This window comes from Lacerta agilis, chromosome 11 (genome assembly GCF_009819535.1).
Source record: "Lacerta agilis isolate rLacAgi1 chromosome 11, rLacAgi1.pri, whole genome shotgun sequence".
NCBI classification, from domain to species: domain Eukaryota; kingdom Metazoa; phylum Chordata; class Lepidosauria; order Squamata; family Lacertidae; genus Lacerta; species Lacerta agilis.
In genome coordinates this window covers 6,700,921-6,720,968 of record NC_046322.1, presented here as the reverse complement: position 1 = coordinate 6,720,968, position 20,048 = coordinate 6,700,921, and the positions used below count along the sequence as shown (strand labels likewise).

At 45.4% G+C, this 20,048-nt stretch overlaps 1 protein-coding gene across 2 annotated transcripts in view; it reads right to left on the bottom strand.

Moving 5' to 3' along the window:
• PIK3C3 (phosphatidylinositol 3-kinase catalytic subunit type 3) overlaps positions 1–20,048 on the bottom strand; it is a 111,544-nt gene that overhangs the window by 2,179 nt on the left and 89,317 nt on the right. For both annotated transcript variants that reach the window (XM_033164180.1, XM_033164181.1), the window contains one exon: positions 4,018–4,143. In XM_033164180.1, coding sequence (XP_033020071.1) covers positions 4,018–4,143 — 126 coding nt within the window. The remainder of the gene's footprint in view (positions 1–4,017; positions 4,144–20,048) is intronic.

Below are 20,048 nucleotides of genomic sequence, written 5' to 3'. Positions count from 1 at the left end.
TTCTGATATCTACCTCTGACAAATGCCGAGGGAAAGATATTCAGTCGGGCCAGCATAAATGCCCTACGTTGGGCTGATATTATTAGTTTAGTTCTTAACCTGAAGCACCACTTTAGCTAATGGGACCTCCCACTGCCACTGCGCCGCCAGAGCACAATTTCTGTTCTTATCCTGAAGCGTTATTTCTGGGTTAGCGGAGTATGTAACCTGAAGCGTATGTAACCTGAAGTGCATGTAACCTGAGGTACCACTGTACTTTGCAAAGGCATATGTGGAACATTACAAAGAAAAAGTTCATTTCCTGCAAGTGCTGCTTCTTAAAGTTGTCGCGTCTGACATTTGTGTTCGTAAAGACATATGCGGAACACAAAAAAGCTGCTATTTGGACCTTACGTATATAAGAACTGACCTATTTGTATTTCCTGTTCAAAATGTTGGTCTTCAATTGCTTCTACTTAATTTGATAATGTGAAAAGAGGTATGTTTATGTGATTTATAAAGAATTCACATAGTTAAACACAGCCAGTTACACTGTGGGTGTTATCATTATCCCTAGCAGAACATGCAGGCCAGAGTGCCAATCACAAACTTTCAAACTTTGTTGGAGCTTGAGTGTGTCTTCCTGCTTTTTGAAAAGGCTGCATTATCTTCCAGATGGGCTTCCAATGAGAAACCGCCAATGGTTGGGTCATACTGTAGCACTGAGGCCACGTGAAACTTGATGCTTTCCAGTTAATTAAACTTGATACCCATCAGTAATAATATATATTTACTTCTGGAAAATAAAATAAAATAAAATAAAGAGCCTCGTAAAATGTGGTGATCTGGAATAATAGCTGGGGCTGCTGGTTTCGCCGGTTGAGATAAGAGGCTTTAATAATGTCAGCGGCTACAGAAGCCCATTGTATTTCAACAGCGTCACACGCCAATTTGCACAGGATTTAAAGCAGCAATTATTTTTGCCCCTAATTAATAAATGTCCTGCAGAAAACCACGGGAAGCATATCCAGTCCCAAGAATAAACAACTGAAGTCTGTGGACCGGTATAGCAAACTTCTGCTACATCCTCCTTCCTCGAAAGATGAACACAGTTGACTAGTTGTCATTGCCTTCATCAACCAGTTGCCCTTTGTATGTCCTGGACTACAAACTCTCCCAACATCATGGCTGTGCTGGCTGGGATCGATGGCAGTGCAGGTCCAAAACATCTGGAGGACAGCGGGTTGGTGAAGGCTGCTAGTCACAATGGCTATGCTCTGCTTCCATGGTCAAGGGTAGAAGTGATTCTGAATCCCAGTTGCTGGAAACCACAAGAGGGGAAGGTGCTTTTGTGCTTGGGTCCTGCTTGTGGGTTGCCCCCTGGACCAACGGAAGTTTCCGAGACATCGTCAAGCTCAGCCTCACCTATAGCACGTTGCAATAAACCAGTCTAGAAGTTAGCAGAGCATGGAGTACAGTGGACAAGTCATTTCTGTCCAAAAGGGGCTCTAAGTGTTTAACCATCCAGGAGTGGAAGAAAGCTCTCCTAGCCACTGAGGCCACCTGAGCCACCACTGACAGTGATGATTCCAGGAGCAACAGCTTGGATGCAAGTGATGCTGGAGACCTGATGCTTTAAAAGCACCACCACAACAGAAGAAGAAGAAGAAGAAGAAGAAGAAGAAGAAGAAGAAGAAGAAGAAGAGTTTGGATTTGATATCCCGCTTTTCACTACCCGAAGGAGTCTCAAAGCGGCTAACATTGTCATTTCCCTTCCTCCCCCACAACAAACACTCTGTGAGGTGAGTGGGGCTGAGAGACTTCAGAGAAGGGTGACTAGCCCAAGGTCACCCAGCAGCTGCATGTGGAGGAGTGGAGACGCGAACCCGGTTCACCAGATTACAAGTCTACCACTCTTAACCACTACACCACACTGGCAGCAACCACCACCACCACAACAGAAGGAAGTTGAAGATCTCATGTACTAGCAAAGCACAGCCTGAGAAAACTTCTAATTGCACCACAACTGTTGTAAAACTCCTGGCAAAAGGAGGGAGGGAAACGTTATGAATGAATGAGCCCAGCTGGAAAAATAAAACATGAAGAAGCAAAAATGGATGACCGAGATCAAATCTGTAAAACTCTTGATTTATTAGCCCAACCTGGAAAGCACATTAACGCGCTGCTGGCACAAGAACTCTTGAGAAATGAGGACCCATCACAAAAGAAACTGCTACCTTCCACCCACCAACCCTTGGGGAGGGCAAATGGAGAAGACTGTGGATAGCCTTTTTCTTTTGACCATTAGGATGCAATCCATGGTCTGGGGTGTGCCAGTATCATTTTTAAAAGGGGGAAGACAGGGCAGCACTTCATATCAATAATGTGCATATCCAGTTACTGCAGTTGTGTGTTTACATCACAGTGTTCGGGATACAAGTTGTCTGAGGACAAACAACAGGAAAAAGCTCTCATGCTGAACTTAAGAGCCTGCCTGGAAGTCTCTGGCTGGGCATTGCTGGAAATGAGATGCTGGTATAGAGGAGCTTATGGTCTGATTCAGCAGGGCTCTTAAGGTGTTGTTGTTCTGGTCCAAGCTTCCTGCCATGGACTGAGATATAGAAGGCTAAGTGACCATGAGTGCACATTCAGATGAAAGCTTCCTATGCCACAAGAGACCATCTCACGGGACCCTGAAGGAAAGGCAGGTTCTTTCTGCTTTTTTTGGGGGGGGGGAGGTCTCCGTCTGGAACTTGAGGATCAGAAAGCACTCAAATTTGTAAGGCGAGCCAGGTTGGGTGACCCAGCATGAGCTCTGGAGGCACCAAATTCCAGCTCAGAGCCTGAACATGACAGCCCTGGGCTAGGAATCCTAGATGCAGCACTTCTGAGCTAGAATCCCCAGAGGAACCAGGGACTTCAGGGTTTCCAGTTCCTTGCTCATCGCATGGGGGTGCCTCTTTAAGGCTCCCCATTATGCGGCCGAGGTACATGTGTCATATGGAACATGGGATGGGTAGGCAGGATCAAAAGGTATATAAAAAAAACGCATTTGGGGGCAAGGTGCATTCAGAGCATGCAATCAGCTCCTAGTGACCTGTCCAGGGTCCTGAAAGCTGGGCACCGCATGCCCTCCTCTGCATTTGTGCTCCAGATCAGAGATTCCTTCCAGCCCTGCTGATTCCTCCTCATCTTGTTTGCTATGCCCTCTGCCTTCTTGTGACTTGACATTCTCATCTGTATAGCCAGTTGACAGAGACAGAGTGTTCTATTCTGGCTATGGCACATGCTTCTCCTGGACAGGAAGAAATCAGACGCGATGAAAACAGCATGCTTGGTTCCTCTGCCACAGACCTGCTGGGATGTGCAATGAGTTACAATGCAAAATCTGACTCGGGTGCCAAAGAATCAATTGTTCCAAGGTCTTGCTAAGCCAGGAGACCTCCACAAAGAGTTCTGCTGCCACTGTGAATGCAGGCAGACTGGATTTCTGTAGCTTGGCAAGGGGGCTGTGGAGATCACAGGGCCTCTTAAATATAGAATCATAGAGTTGGAAGGGGACCCTGAGGATCATGTAGTCCAACCCCCTGCAATTTAGGAATATGCAGCTGCTCCATATGGGGACTGAACCTGCAACCTTGGCGTTATCATGCTCTAACCAACTGAGCTATCATCTGAAGTGATCTGCTTCCCAAGCTACTGTTTTGCTGTTTAGATGGTTGTGTTTAGATGAGTGAGAGTGTGCATGTTTGTGTGTGTGTGTGTGCCTGTGATTTGGCAGTGTCAACCAAATCAGCTTGAGTTTCTCAGGTGATAAAGAACTAAGATTATTCAGGGCAGACAGGGAACTGCATTTTCAAACTTACATACCGTATGATTGACTTATGGAATTCACTGTTAGAATGGGTGAGGAGGTAAGGTATCTGGCCAGCTTTTTTTTTTTTTTTTTTTAAGAAATGAAATAAATTCAGGGAGGAGTGGTCTACCTGCAGCTACTACCTAAAAAGAAATACTTTTGGGCTCTTCTAATGTTCTTACCTGAGCAAACTTGTGGATCTGCTCCACCATCGCAGCAAAGAGAGCATGGACACTTTCATCTATCAGACTCTGCATGTAGTGCACAGCCTCCTCGTCAGAGAGATCCAGGCGGAACTTATCTTGCACCTGGGAAGGAAAGAAGAGAGCGGGAGAATTTTTAAAAAAGGAATGTGATTTTGTACATTGCAGATACAACCCCTTTGCCGTGTCCCTTTGTTGTTAGGAGGGAGTTTTCAAAGTACAAAATCCTACTCCAAAATCCCACAACCCCCTAGACGTAAAAAACAAACAAAAACAAACAAACAAAAACAAAAAAACAACAACAACAATGGGAGGACGGCATAGGCTATGAGATTAATCCCACTCAGTGGACCAGAATATGGTCTAAACCTCCCTTTAAATCCATATCAGCAAAAAGGAAACAACTCGCTCTGAAACTCACTTACAGATGGTACCTAATACCAAGGAAACTAGCGTTAATACACCCAGGAACCTCAGCAAAATGCTGGAGAGGATGCACCTCCACAGGCACATACTTCCACATGTAGTGGGAATGCCCCAAACTCCAACTATTTTGGACAACCATCATACAAGAAATATGCAAAATAACAGCAAGTATTAGAAGTCACCCACAAAACACCTTCCAAGATAATAATGCCCACTCACATCATAAAGAGCTCATACACAACCTACTTTCAGCAGCCAGAAACATCATAGCCAGACACTGGAGAGACCTATCAGGAGTAAGCATGGACCAATAGTACCAAGTAGTATGGGAAACAACCTTATTAGAAAAAAAACAACAACCAATAAACTGAAACTGACACGGGGACAAATAGAAGAAGATGCCTTCACCCCGGTATGGCTCCCTTTTATCACATACACAGCCCAACAAGACAACGACAAGAATCCCCCGACAGCATAAGAATCAATATGGCAAACCTGATACAAAAACATTCACCCACCCCACTCACACATGAAAAAAAGGTCGCCACAGCCAATCACAAACAAACAACCACACTCTAGGCCAACCCAACTTCTCTCATCACCAAAGGAACACAGGCGATTAGTAAAGAGAACCTGCACAAACGACGCTGACACAAAACCCCACACATTCTTGTTTTTTAAAGAATGTGAAATATGCATATACCCCAAAGTTCCCCGGGAAGATGCAAGCAATGCAAAATACAGTGGCTCAACAGTTTGCTGGAGCAGACTATTGCCATGTTATATCACAGCTGAAAGAATCACAGAGGCATAGAAACAGTTGGAAGGGACTCCAAGGATCATCTAGTCCAACCCTCCTGCAATGCAGAAATCACAGCTAAAGAATCCCTGAGAGAAGGCCATCCAACCTATGTTTGAAAACCTTCAAGGAAGGAGTGTTCACCCCCTTCCAAGGTGGTCCTTTCCATCATCTAATGGCTCTTACTGCCAGGAAGTTATTCCTAACATTTAGCTGGAATCTCCTTTCTCATAATTTGAACCCATGAAAGGACTGGCTGCCAGTTAGCTACCTAGCTAAATCCAGTGTCCTGATATTAGTGTGGAAAGCCCTAAATGGCTTGAGACCAAGATACCTACACTATGGTTTCATTCCTTACATACCCAACCAATTGCTGTGCTCTGCTGAATATTCCATCTTATCAGAAGGTCCGTTTCACACAATGATACTGAACTTTAGTGTTACTGAACCTTTGCAACTTCCTCCCGACAACCTTATCTGCCATGTCTACTGTTTTTTTCAGCACCAACTGAAGACCTTCCCTTTTCAACAAGCCTTTTGAGTGGAGATCTTAATCTGCATTGGAGTTGAAACTTGAGTTTACATATGAAAGTGTTTTTTATTTTACATACGATTTTTTAAAAATGGTTTTAATTGTTTTTAAATATGAAATTGTGCAAGTGGTTTTTTATTGCGGATGCTTTTATTGTCAAAACACATCAAGGTATTTTACTGAAAGCTATTCAGAAATGGAGTTAGTGGCATAAATACAATCTTGAAAGGCAACATTTTTTTTAAGAGCCAGTGTGGTGTAGTGGTTAAGAGCGGTAGACTCGTTATCTGGGGAACCGGGTTCGCGTCTCTGCTCCTCCACATGCAGCTGCTGGGTGACCTTGGGCTAGTCACACTTCTTTGAAGTCTCTCAGCCCCACTCACCTCACAGAGTGTTTGTTGTGGGGGAGGAAGGGAAAGGAGAATGTTAGCCGCTTTGAGACTCCTTCGGGTAGTGAAAAGCGGGATATCAAATCCAAACCACGCCAGGTGTATGGGCACATGGTTTTGCACAGTCATAGGCAAACTCAGTCGTCCAGATGTTTTGGGACTACAACTCCCATCATCCCTAGCTAACAGGCCCAGTGGTCAGGGATGATGGGAATTGTAGTCTCAAAACATCTGAAGGGCCAATTTTGCCTATGCCTGGTTTTGCATCTACACTTAATAGCTGTACAGTTTTGGGTCTCGTTGGGAAGCTTGTGGCGGAGGCTTCACTCCTTGCCCCCAGATTTCCTCCCCTCATGTGACGTGGGTACAAGGGACAGTGCTTACTCTATAAGGGATGATGTCCAGAGGTTGAACATTTGCTTTCATGCAGCAGGCTCCACATCTGGGCTTCTCCAGGCAGGACTGGAAAAGACTCCTGGTCTGATATCCTGGGAGAGCTTCTGCCAGCCAGTGTAGACAATACTGAGTGAGATGGACCAAGGGACTGACTCAGTAGAAGGCGATTTTCCTAGGTTGCTAAGGCAACCAAATCCCATTTCCAGCTGGGGATGGGGATGCAGAAGATTTTTGTTGAGGCTGGTCAGAGTGAAAATGCACGCGCTGTAGCTGTGGAGCTTTTTTAAAAATAAATAAATAAGAAAGAGCCTTTTGGAAAAACCTTACGGTTGTTCAGGGAAGCAGCACATAAGAGATGAAAACAGCAGTTCCACCAAAGCCACCTCTGTATGGTAGGCAAGAATTAGATTAGCGGGGATTACATTTTTCACCTGTGAATTAGTTACAACACTCATTCAGTTTCTTTCCACTGACAGCCGGGAGGCTTAAAAAGGAAAGTGCCAATGCTGGGCTTACATGGTGCGCGATCCAAACGCCTGGAGTCCTAAAACGAAAGGGGGTGGGGAGAAGATGCAGGAACTTCCAAGTCTTCCTGATTTGCCCTTGTGGGCAATGCCATGACCACTCCCTGTATGGAGGTGGTGGAGGGGAAAAAAAATACACCAATCAAGTGCTTTTCAAGGTTTTTGCATCCGAGGGCAAGAAAAGTGTTTGGCACCTGCTGGCCACCAGAATCTCATAAAGCACATGGAAGGTGTCTTCTGTAGCAGGATTCCATTTTTTCAAGGAAAGGGCCTCTAATCCAACCTCCTGCTGAGAGTCAGGCTAATCATTCCCCGGCCCTCAACAGGTTTGACCTACACAATCCTGGTCAGGAGTCTGTTGAAGGAAGGAGACAGGGTAAAACCTCACCCATATGGCTTCAGGAAAGGGCAATGGAAGCTCTGCACCAGGCTCTCTCTATATGCTCTCTCTATACGCTGTGGGTTAAGCCACAGAGCCTAGGGCTTGATGATCAGAAGGTTGGCGGTTCGAATCCCCGCGACGGTGAGCTCCCGTTGTTTGGTCCCTGCTCCTCTCAACCTAGCAGTTCGAAAGCACGTCAAAGTGCAAGTGGATAAATAGGTACCGCTCCGGCAGGAAGGTCAACGCCGTTTCCCTGTGCTGCTCTGGTTCGCCAGAAGCGGTTTTGTCATGCTGGCCACATGACCCGGAAGCTGTCTGCAGACAAATGCTGGCTCCCTCGGTCTATAGAGCGAGCTGAGCGCTGCAATCCCAGAGTCATCTGCAACTGGACCTAATGGTCAGAGGTACCTTTACCTTTACCTATTCATACAATGGGTCGAACACAGTGAAGAAGCTGTCTTGACAATGTATAAGTGCTTGTGTGGACGAGTGCAAAGTTGTTGATTTGCACAGCTAAAATACTGGGGGTATGCTCTAAACAGACTGTACGGGTGGTAAACGTTACATGTGAACAATGGTGCGAGTGCACAAGTGTTTGCGTGAGAGATCACACCCCTACTGTACAGCTGAACGTGCGCAATGAGAGCCCCCTCTCCCCCCTCCACACACCCCGATACCCTCCCCAGATGTGCTCCATAGGGTTGTGGGAACCTCTAAAATGCAGATATTGGGGTGCATCAGGCAGGAATCCTTGAGCCGATGGAACATTCACATAGGATGCAACACATTAAAATTATTATTATTGCGTTAGTTCATGGCTTTTCACAAAAAAAACACCTGAGTGACTTACAGAATGTGATAAAAATTCCAAGCACTTGTCAACCATTTAAAATCAGATACACAATAAATAAATAATAACCAAGGATTCTGGGATTCCCTCTGAAAGCCACAGGGAAATCACAAAGCTTCCACTCTGTATAAAGATGGCATTCTTATTGATTATCCAGTTCTGAAGGAGATGCCTGACCAAAATCAATGCTGCACACCCACCGTATAAGAGTTTCCCTCATTACACTCTTTAAGGCAAGAACCCCAAGCTGGTTCCTAATTCTCCATTTGCACAGAGGTAAATGGAAGAGCAGGGACGTGGGTGGCGCTGTGGGTTAAACCACTGAGCCTAGGGCTTGCCGATCAGAAGGTTGGCGGTTCGAATCCCCACCACGGGGTGAGCTCCCATTGCTCTGTCCCAGCTCCTGCCCACCTAGCAGTTCGAAAGCACACAGTGCAAGTAGATAAATAGGTACCGCTCCGGTGGGAAGGTAAACAGCGTTTCCGCGTGCTGCTCTGGTTCGCCAGAAGCGGCTTAGTCATGGTGGCCACATGACCCGGAAGCTGTACGCCGGTGGTCCCGACATCCTCAGCCGCGACTTCGACTGCCCGTGAACCGGACAGTGACAGGTTCATGGTTTTCTACAAAAATCCCTGAGTGGATTACATATTTTTATAAACAAAGTCCAATCCCTTGTCGACCATTTAAAATCAGGTACCTAGAAATATCTATCTATCTATCTATCTATCTATCTATCTATCTATCTATCTATCATCTATCTATCTATGTGTTCAATACAAGAAGAACAAAAGGGGGGAATACCCCCATCTCTACCCACTAAACGACAGCAAAAGCAGGTCATATATCATACCAGAGTACAATTTATGGCCAAGAGGAATGGAATATCCTGATGCAGGGAAGCTGACAGGGCTGGGGCCAGGTGTGTTTCTCCGGGCATTTCACAGTCAGAGGACCATTTTGCTGCAGTTAATTTGAACACCTTTGATTCGCTGCTTTGTTTTAAAACTGCCCTTGCCTAATCAGAACTTTTTATCTCTCTCTATTGCCTTGCTCACTTTCAGGAAACATGGTAGAAAAGTTTTTTTTTTTTTTAAAAAAAATATTTTAAAAATACAGTGGTGCCCCGCTAGACGAAAATAATGCGTTCTACGAATTTTTTCGTCTAGCGGTTTTTTCGTCTAGCGAAGCGGCAATGACAGCCGCACTTTCGCTAGACGAAAAAAAAAGACGAAAAATTTTCGTCTTGCGAAGCAGCCCCATTGACTTTTTTGTCTTGCGGGGCAGCTTCCACTAGACGAATGCCGTTCGTCTAGCGAGTTTTTTCGTCTAGCGAGGCATTCGTCTAGCGGGGCACCACTGTAAGACAATTCTTCCTATTCGCGCTGCTAACATGTCTCCATCCTTTCGTCCTTTTGGCGAATGTGCAATTAAAAAGAGGAGGGGAGGAGGAAGTCCGTGAAGCCAGAGAGGAAGAAGTCTTGCCAAGGTGACAAATTATTTCTCGGGGTCATTGTAGGACCAAGATTAATGAACACACAAGTTCCACTTGTGAAGCAATCCACAGGACAGGCAAGATCTCAGAAAAAAAAACTCTGCTCGGTGGTACAGGAAGTGAAGCTAATTTTGTTTTGAATCTTTGTGAGCGTTTACAAAATCCATTTAGCTGAATAATTTAAAAAAAAACACACACACACCCTGGTTATGTTGCAAGTGGTCAATCCCCCTACCCAAGCTTTATAGTTTGCACGTGGGAAGTTGCCTGCAACTTTTTGAATTCCTATTAAAATCCAGCCTTTGTTTGTGTAGCTGTTAGAATTATTAATGCCTCGCAAGCAAACTGCATCTTAGATGCAGAAGATGGGGAAGAAATTGAGATATAATTTTTGCATTGCTTCTACAGAGGCCCTTGCAATTATCTTTCCTCCAGCATCTAATTAAATATGGATTTTAGACCATTTGTAAGTCCTGAGACTAAAGTGGGGAGGCGGGAGGGGGAGGAAAAACAAACAAACCAGCACAAGAACGTAAGTTATTGTTCCAATATTGGTCCAAGAATAAATAACACATCTTCCATTGGGCCAAATACCATTGTAGAAAATACACAGAAGCATTTTCATTATGCTATCCTTCAGCTGACACAGTTTGGTGCCAATTCATAAGCCCTCCTGCACCTAATACAAACTTTGCCCAGATGTTTTATGTTCAGACACCAATTTCCTCTGCATTCAAAGCAGAGGCACACTCCACGCTTAAGCCCAAACACGATTAGCTCTCGAAACGAAAGGGAGGCACCCTCCTTGCGGCTCTCGGGAAATCCGATTGAATCCCAGAGTTTGCTGGATTTAGTTCCATTCTGGACATGGGAGGAATAAGTTAACATTGGCAATTTCACCTTTTGCCAGAGTAATCCGGCATCCCTACCCACCGCTGAACACGTCTCCTGGGCGGTTGCTCCTTTTCACATGTTATTGGTGCAATATGCGGACGGGGAGGTGTGTGCCCTGTGATATTGTTTGGCATGTGGACTGGACCAGCATTGGGGAATCTGGCCTTCCAGCTCCCATCAGCCCCTGCAGCCAGCATGTCCAGTGGTCAGAGATGAGGGGAGCTGTAGCCCCAGGACACCTGGAGGGCTGCAGGGTCCCCCGCCTCATTCGCCTGCAGCCTAAAACTACAAAAGCCATACTTGGTACTTGTAACACATTGACAGGAGGAGATGTACTGCATTTTTTAAAGTGTTATCCCCCCCCCCCCGGCTTTATGTGGACTTAGAAAGTACAGTAACCATGAAGGTAGTTCTTTAACTGATACGCATCAAAGCTCCCCAGGATGCATTCCATCAGTGTCAGAATAAACTGCAGATTCCCTTCAGTAACTCGGGAGATCACAGATAAAGTAGCTCCCTCTCCTCCACTACTCCTAGCACAAAACAAACCTTTTGACCAAAAAACAACCCTGCCTCCTCCTCCTCCTCCTTCTCCTCCTCCTTTCTTCTTTCTTCTTCTTCTTCCTCCCCATCTCTTGGAAGCAGCAAAGAGTTACAATGGAATTATTGAGATCAAAACTCCCTTTGCCTACCGTTAAAATGCCGGGAATGTAAACAGGATGGGTTGGGGCAAGGGAAAGTGGCCTCCACAATGAGAAGGTAAGGGGCACTTCAACTACTCCACCTGTTTCCTGGATGTTTAAAGTGTTCGTTCATGAGCAATAACGATTCTTTCGACTTTAAGCCTGCGTGCAAGGTTTGATCTTCTTCAGTGCTGCACAGCAGTTGCCGCCGCCCGAGGCATGTTATAAATATAATAACCACAGCGCAGCGGTACCTCGGTTTTCGAGCGTCTCGGAAGCCGAACATTTCTGTTTTCGAATGCTGAAAACCCAGAAGTAAATGCTTCTGTTTTCGAATGCGCCTCGGAAGTCGAATGGCTTCCTCTGCGTCCCCCCCCCCAATTTTCTCCACTGACTTTGCAGACCACCCTTTGCGCCTCGGTTGTCAAACGTTTCGGAAGTCGAACGGTCTTCCGGAATGGATTACTTTGGACAACCGAGGTACCACTGTATTATTGTAGATGTCATCTTCTTAAACTTTCTGATGGTAAAAGCTGTTTGACAGTGGAACAGACTACCTTGGTAAGTGGTGGGCTCTCTGTTAGAGATTTCAGAGTTGCCTACGTGCAGAAATGCAGCTGTCTTATCTCCAAGCAATTAAGTAATTAACTAGTTGGCAGAAAGCCCAGATCTGCTCTCTCTCAGACCCTTAGCAACGGCCTGTGATTGGTCAATTGAATTCCTAAAGACTCAGCTCTGTGTGAGAGCTGTGTGGTTAGTGTGTTAGTGGTTGGTGTGGAGAAAGTGGTCAGTGTAAAGAGAGAGAGACAGAGAGGAAAGGATTTTACGTTTTGTTTCTTTTATTTTGTAAAGTCTGTAAATAGTAACTTATGGATGCTAGTTGCTTCAATCAATAAATACTGTATATAGTTATCCAGTGAGTTGCCGAGTTCCTGCGTTGAGCTGTCTAGTCAATTTCACAACAGCCAGAAGCTTCCAGAAAAGTCTGCGTCTAACTCTGCGGTGTCCAGGAATACGTTATACTCCTGACACTAAAACTTAAGACTCTCCTTCATAGGAGCTTTTTAAAGCAGAGGTTGGATGGCCATCTGTCGGGGATTTGTTAAATGTGATTCCTGCACTGCAGGCGGTTGGACTAGATGACCCTCGGGGGTCCCTTCCAACTCTACAATTCTGTGATTCCATGATCTTCAGTTGCTCAAGCCCCATATGATTTTGGGCAATGGAGCTTCAGCCAGTCACGTCAAGGCTAGATACGTATCTTGACGCAAACCTCTCCCCTTTTGCACGATATCTGGCTCCGATGTGAGAAAGCTGGCAGATATATGAGCTTCACCTATGGATATAAGGTCTGGTCTTGCGCAGAGCCTAGTCGTTGGCCCACCTGGAATGCCTGCTCTGTGAATTGTCTATTCCAGGAATGGGGAGGTAGATCTGGCTGGTGGGCTGATCTTTATCTCACCCAGGAGCCAAAGCTGACTTGTGGGTGGACCACTCACCTGTCAATCACCTGGCACCACAATGACATCGGGGGACATTTGGGTACCAGTGTTCTACGTTCTACTCATAGACAGGTCCTTTGGGTGTCTAGTTATGTACAAGCAAGCCACACTGCAAACAACTGAAATCAACCAGCCAAGCACTGGACCGCCTAACCTCTCACAGTGATGCTAACAAAAACCCCTACACTAACACTATGCAACAGAAGGAAAGAACACCCTCCACCTCTCCCTCCCTTCTCTCCCCCCCCCCCCCAATCACAAGATGACCATGACGGAAGCATCTCTCACTACACGTAAACGAACTGTGAAAAAATACTCTATAAATCGAAAGTGGAGATGAAAGATGTACTTTCCCCTGTTTATAGCACAAGAAAATCCTTTTTTTAAAAAACAACTAATTATTAAAAAATGACACCAGGGGACTTGTTTTTGCCTGTCTGGGTGATCAGCTGACTGCAGCAAACCTCCCGTGGCCCTGTCGCATCCTTACTTGCCCCACATCTGTAATCATATATGACCCCATATGTAGGACCAGTGGGCGTGGCTTGGCCCAAATGGCCTCGTAGTCCAATCAGGCCCTCAGGTTTCCCACCTCTGGTCTATTTTGCTCTCCAGGTTCCAGAGAGGGGCCTTTGTCATCACTCCCTACCTCGTTCTTTTCAGCTGGAGATCCTGACCTCTGTCCCTGGGACCTCTCTGCATGCAAAACACATGTTCTACTACTGAGATATAACCCCCTTCCTTTAACCACCTACAAACAGTAGGAGAAAAAATAACAATAGATGCAAGAGATTGCATCTGGCAGTATTTGCTCTGAAGAAGCAAAATTTTGTACAGCAAAAGCGACATGAATTTCCAAGGGTCATCCAACCAAGCCGGGGCAAGGATCTCCTCTTTTCTGGCTTCAGGCATTAGGCTGCCCATAAGGCAATAACCTGCCCCAGAGGAATGATGGATTAACAAGCTAGAGTGTAAGACCAGACCCTGCTTTCCTGAGGCAGAGGCTAACAATGCCTGAGTCAGCTACTCCGGGCAATTTGGTATCAATGTTTAATGACTACATGTTGTGAACTCAAGAGTTAGGTAGAAAGAAAGAAAGAAAGAAAGAAAGGAAGGAAGGAAGAGCATCCACACCAAGTCCCAAAGCTTGTCTGGCAAGCTTCTGTTTTCCCACACACCCCTTGATATTTCATTCACAAGACTAATTGCAAGTCAGCCATTCTGAAAGTTATCTGTTGCTACAGCGCTCTGCCTCCAGCGAGGCTACAAGGCACTACTGATTCACGCTACAATGAATGAACAGTTTAATAGACATCTCATCACTTTGCTCATTGCAAAGGCAGCAAGCCCCAACACTCCATCTTGTTGGAAGTACAGCGGTACCTCGCAAGACGAATGCCTCGCGAAACGAAAAACTTGCTAGATGAAAGGGTTTTGCGATCGCAGTGGTCACTCGAAAACGTTTTGCGATCCACCCCCCCCCGCACAGCCGTTTCCATGCAAGCCACGCTTCGCAAGACGAAATTCTCGCAAGACGAAGCAACTCACAGAATGAATTAATTTCGTCTTGCAAGGCACCACTGTAAGTCCAGGGTTGTTTCCACCAGGGCTGAAAGTCACTGGGGAAGGGCCTTAGCTCAGTGGAAGAACACCTGGCTTGCATGCAGAACATCTCCAGTTCAACCCCTGTGTCCTGGTCTGAAACCCTGGAGAGCTGCTGCCAGTCAGTGTAGACAATACTGAGCTGGGTAGATCAATGGTGTGACTTGGTAAAAGGCAGATTCCTATGTTCCTTTCACACACTGTCTGTCTTCTGGATTGAAGGGTGGCAGCCTTTGATGGTTCAGGGGTCATGTTCCCTTCTGGGCTGGGGGATGCACAAGTCAGTGGTGAGTGTGGCCAGAAGAAAAAATGGGTGAGTGCGGATCTATATCGGAAGCAAGGGTGGGAGGAGACCAGCAACACCTCCTCTTTGTGGGATGCAACATGAGCAGTCAAGTACAACACTTCCTGTTTGCCCAGAGTGGATACTCAGGAGACTTCCTGTCAAACCTGGTCTCCCCCTGCGTGTGACTAGGTAGGTGGGCTTAACCCTGGGAGACCCCATAAAAGGGGCTGGTCACAGAGCTATCTTTCTTCTTCTTCCATTTACGTCTCTTGGACTGCATGTGGGATGAGTTCCCATATGGGATGAACTCAAACCCTCCTCTGTAACTCTAAGCTAAAGCCTGCCTTCAGGGATCCAACTGTGAACTGAATGTGAGTAAACTTCTTATTACTTTTAAAAGAAGACTGTTGTGTCTTTATTCTTTTTAGGAGGGATAAAAGGGGACTTCCCAGGAACCAAAGCCAGTTTGGATTGCTTAAGTAAAGGGATTCAACCAAATCTACCAACTAGCTTCCTACAGTATATTGGAGAATGCACTCTGTTGCTGGCTCACAGGCGTGAGTTAGGAAGGATACTATTAAATCAATATATCCTATCCTATTATCTGCAACATTCCCACACTCTTTTCCAGGAGGCCACTGTAGTTGGCAGATCCGGCCTCCAAGGAACTTGCCACAGCTGTCAATGCCACTGCTACTTCAGCAGAGGACGGTGGTGCGCTCCTTGGAGGCTGGATCTGATACCCCTGTGGATCCTGTTGCCTGAGGCAGCCAAGTCACCTTGCCTCATGTGTGGGCCGGCCCTGGATGTAGGCTGAAACACACAGAGACACAACCTCTCCTAATCAGGCAGGAGCCAATGGAAGGTATAGCTAAATTAATTCTAGTTTTGTCCCCTATCCTCCTTCTCCTCCCTGCTTTTTTCTACAAGTGTGACACTGGTATGAAGCGCAGAGGAAGCTGTAGGGTAAAGGCTCCTTCCTCCTGCGCCTCTGCAGAGATAGAAGTAAATGTCAGGTGGAGAAACCTCAGCTACCTCTTGGCCTTATTCTGGTTATTTCCCAGCACCTCTCCTGTTAAGGTCTCCCTAAAAAAAAACGAAAAGGGAAGCAGTGCACAGATAAGAGTCATTTTTTAATTATTATTATTTTTGCACGGGGGATTTGTCTGTGCAAAATGTTAAGCAAATGCTGAGCATCATCATATCCTACGAGCAGAAACTTGGGGCTCCTTTGGGATCGCTTGAACCTTCCTTCTGTCACTTTCTGTCAAGCAAACAGATGCTTTTTTGTTGTTGTTCAGTCGTTCAGTCGTGTCCGACTCTTCGTGACCCCATGGACCATGCCCCTCGCAGTTTGGCCAAACTCATGTTAGTAGCTTCGAGAACACTGTCCAACCATCTCATCCTCTGTCGTTGTTGTTCAGTCGTTCAGTCGTGTCCGACTCTTCGTGACCCCATCGACCAGAGCACGCCAGGCACCCTTCACTGCCTCTCGCAGTTTGGCCAAGCTCATGTTAGTAGCTTTGAGAACACTGTCCAACCATCTCACCCTCTGTCGTCCCCTTCTCCTTGTGCCCTCCATCTTTCCCAACATCAGGGTCTTTTTCTGGGAGTCTTCTCTTCTCATGAGGTGGCCAAAGTACTGGAGCCTCAACTTCAGGATCTGTCCTTCTAGTGAGCACTCAGGGCCGATTTCTTTGAGAATGGATAGGTTTGATCTTCTTGCAGTGCATGCTATGAACAGTTAAAACAGGGCTACTTTTCTTCTTCTTCTTCTTCTTCTTCTTCTTCTTCTTCTTCTTCTTCTTCTTCTTCTTCCTTACAGGCATTGCTGGGCTTGAAGAAAATAGATGGCCTTTATCATCCATCCCTGCTCCTGAACTCTGATTTTTATTTTTATTTTTATTTTCTTAAAAAACACACAATGCAACAGCGGCCCCTGCTGTAAGTCCAGGGATGTCTCACTGGAGAGAGCCCAGGCAGTTTGAAGCATTATGTTTCTGAAACCTGCCTGCGTTTCTTTTGTCTGGCGAAGAAATCATTGGTCCCAGATGCTCTCTCATTTAAAGGTCATGTTTGCTATGAAAGACACATGCTGAACTCAGAGGTCGCTTGGCTCAAAGGCTTGGGGAGGGGGTGAGGAGACTAGTTTTGTTTTGTCTTGTTTAGATTTAACAATAGGAAACTCGCATCCAGGCATTACCTAGAGAACAATACTGCCAAGTTGCCCCCCCCCCCCCCCCGAGCACCTTCTTCTCCAGCAGACAAAAATATTCTGTACTTATTATGATCTGAACGATTGTCCATCTTGGAAGGAGGCGAGGGAGACACTTAAAGCCGAAACAAAGAGGATATTTGCAAATCGCTGCATCGACTTCATCACCCAAGGCAGCGTTGGCTGATTTATTTTTTTTTAATTTTGGGGGTAAAAAAGGAGAAGTGCTGGAAAACTTCTTTTGCAAAAAAAAGTAGAAACAACACATTCTTTTCCATGAGCATGTTTAGGGGGAAAAAGCTGCTTTCTGCTGAGTCTAACCAGTGGTCCATCTAAGCTCAGATTGTCTGCAGTGACTGGCTCCGCAAGGTTTCAGGTAGGGGACATTTCCCCAGTCCTACGGGACGCGGGTGGTGCTGTGGTCTAAACCACAGAGCCTAGGGCTTGCCGATCAGAAGGCGGGCGGTTCAGATCCCCGCAACGGGGTGAGCTCCCGTTGCTCGGTCCCTGCTCCTACCAACCTAGCAGTTCGAAAGCACGTCAGAGTGCAAATAGATAAATAGGTACCGCTCCGGCGGGAAGGTAAACGGTGTTTCCGTGCGCTGCTCTGGTTCGCCATAAGCGGCTTAGTCATGCTGGCCACATGACCCAGAAGCTGTACACTGGCTCCCTCGGCCAGTAAAGCAAGATGAGTGGCACAACCCCAGAGTCCTCCACCACTGGACCTAATGGTCAGGGGTCCCTTTACCTTACCTTATATTGCATTTATTTTAGATTTGCCTTTACACCCTTTTTGCTGACCACCAGCATTACGATTTCCATTTTTAAGTTCGGAATACAGTAGTTGCTTTGGAAGACAATAATCAGGCATCCGCACAACATGACCAGTCCAACAAAGTTGATGTTGAAGAATCATTGCTTCAACACTGGTGATCTTTGCTTCCTCCAGTACACTGGCATTAGTTTGCCTGTCTTCCCAAGTGATGTGTAAAAAATTTCGGAGACACCGTTAATGGAATCTTTCGAGGAGTTGGAGATGGCGTTTATAAGTGGTCCATGTTTCACACACACACTATGTGTACATAACATAGTAACATATGAAGGCAGTAACTCCGCCCCCATTCACCCCAAATATTGTAGAAGGTTCAGAAAAGGGCAGCCAAAATGACCAAGGGATTGTAGCGACCCACCTTTGAGGAAAGGTTGCATTGTGACTTTTCCCTTTAGAGAAAGGATCAATAAGACATGGTTTATAATAACATAGTTTATAAAAAATAAAATAAAAAAATCCTTCCAGTAGCGCCTTAGAGACCAACTAAGTTTGTTCTTGGTATGAGCTTTCGTGTGCATGCACACTTCTTCAGATACACTGAAACAGAAGTCACCAGACCCTTATATATAGTGAGAGAGTGAGGAGGGGTATTACTCAGAAGGGTGGCGGGAATGGGGGATTGGCTGATGGGTGTAGAAAACCTGTTGATGACTGTTAATGACTGCAATTAGTCCTAAAGGAAAAAGCAAGGGGTGAGATGGCTACAATTAGCTTTATCATGTATAATGAGATAAGAATCCTATGTCTTTGTTCAGACCAGGTCTCTCTGTGGTTTTGAGTTTGGTAATGAGTTGCAATTCAGAAACTTCTCTTTCCAGTCTATTTCTGAAATTCCTTTGTATTAAGACAGCTACTTTGAGATCTTTTATAGAATGTCCTGGGAGATTGAAGTGTTCTCCTACTGGTTTCTCTGTCTTGTGATTCCTGATATCAGATTTATGTCCCATTTATCCTTTGGCGTAGGGTTTGGCCTGTTTGTCCAACATAGAGACCTGAAGGGCACTGTTGGCATTTGACTGCATACACAATGTTGGAAAGTGAGCAATTAAATAGTCCTGAGATGGTATGTTTGATGTTGTTGGGACCAGTAATGGTGTTGTCCGGGTTTATGTGGCAGCAAAGTTGGCATCCGGGTTTATTGCAGGCTCTGGTACCAGTGTCCATGTTAAGTCCTGTGGACTCCTTAAAGAAATATTATAGTACGGTGAATTTGCGAGCAGGATTTGAACTATGAGCAACATAAGGAATTAGATATTACCGTATTATTGTTATGATATAAGAGAGAAAAGATAGGATGCAGCAAGAGGGAGTAGCAAATAAATAAAAAAAAACACCACGAAATATGGGGTGGGAAGTCGCCAAGGGAAAGCAAAATATATATTTTATGTATTGGAATGTATATGTGATTTTTTTTAAAAAATAAATTAATAAAACTGAAATAAAATAAATAAATAAAAGAACTGAAATAAAATTATTCATGTCATGGAGAAAGTGGATTGAGAGAAAAGTTTCTCTCCCTCTCTACAATTCGTGGAGATGCAGTAAAGCTGGAAGTTGGAGGGCAGATAAGAGAAAGTGCTTAGTTATGCAATGCATAGTTAAACTATGGAACTCCCTGCCACAGGAGGCAGTGATGGCCACTAACATGGATGGTTTAAAAAGTGGATTGGACTAATTCATGGAGGAGAGGGCGATCAGTGGCTACTGGCCAGGATGTCAGAGGCAATATGTCTCTGAATACCAGCTGCTGGGGGTTCACAGTTTGGCAGACTGCTGCCCCATAAACAGCAGCCCCTTTCATTGTTTTGACTCCAGATCCTGTCATTCAGAGGTGCAAAGCCTCCAGACATAGAGGTCCCATCTTGCTTTTGCGCTGGCAGATCCCTTTAAAATATAAGGAGAGGGTCATAAACATCAACATTAAGAAAAAGAAAACAGCAGATTTCTATTGCAATTATTTGGAAAGGAATAATATCAAGATGATTAGAAGATGGCAATTTGGGGGGTGGGGAGAGGGGGGGGACCTGAGTTTGTCACGTGCAAGAACAGCTTACTGTATGTGCTTTGATTATTTTTAATGAAGAATACAGTTGCTATAGTGATCCAGCACAGAGAAATATTTTGGTAGACAAAACCCTACATCACTCTTAAGTATCAGTGGGTATAAATTAGTCTATTTACGGAGACAAAGGCTGGAGAATGACAG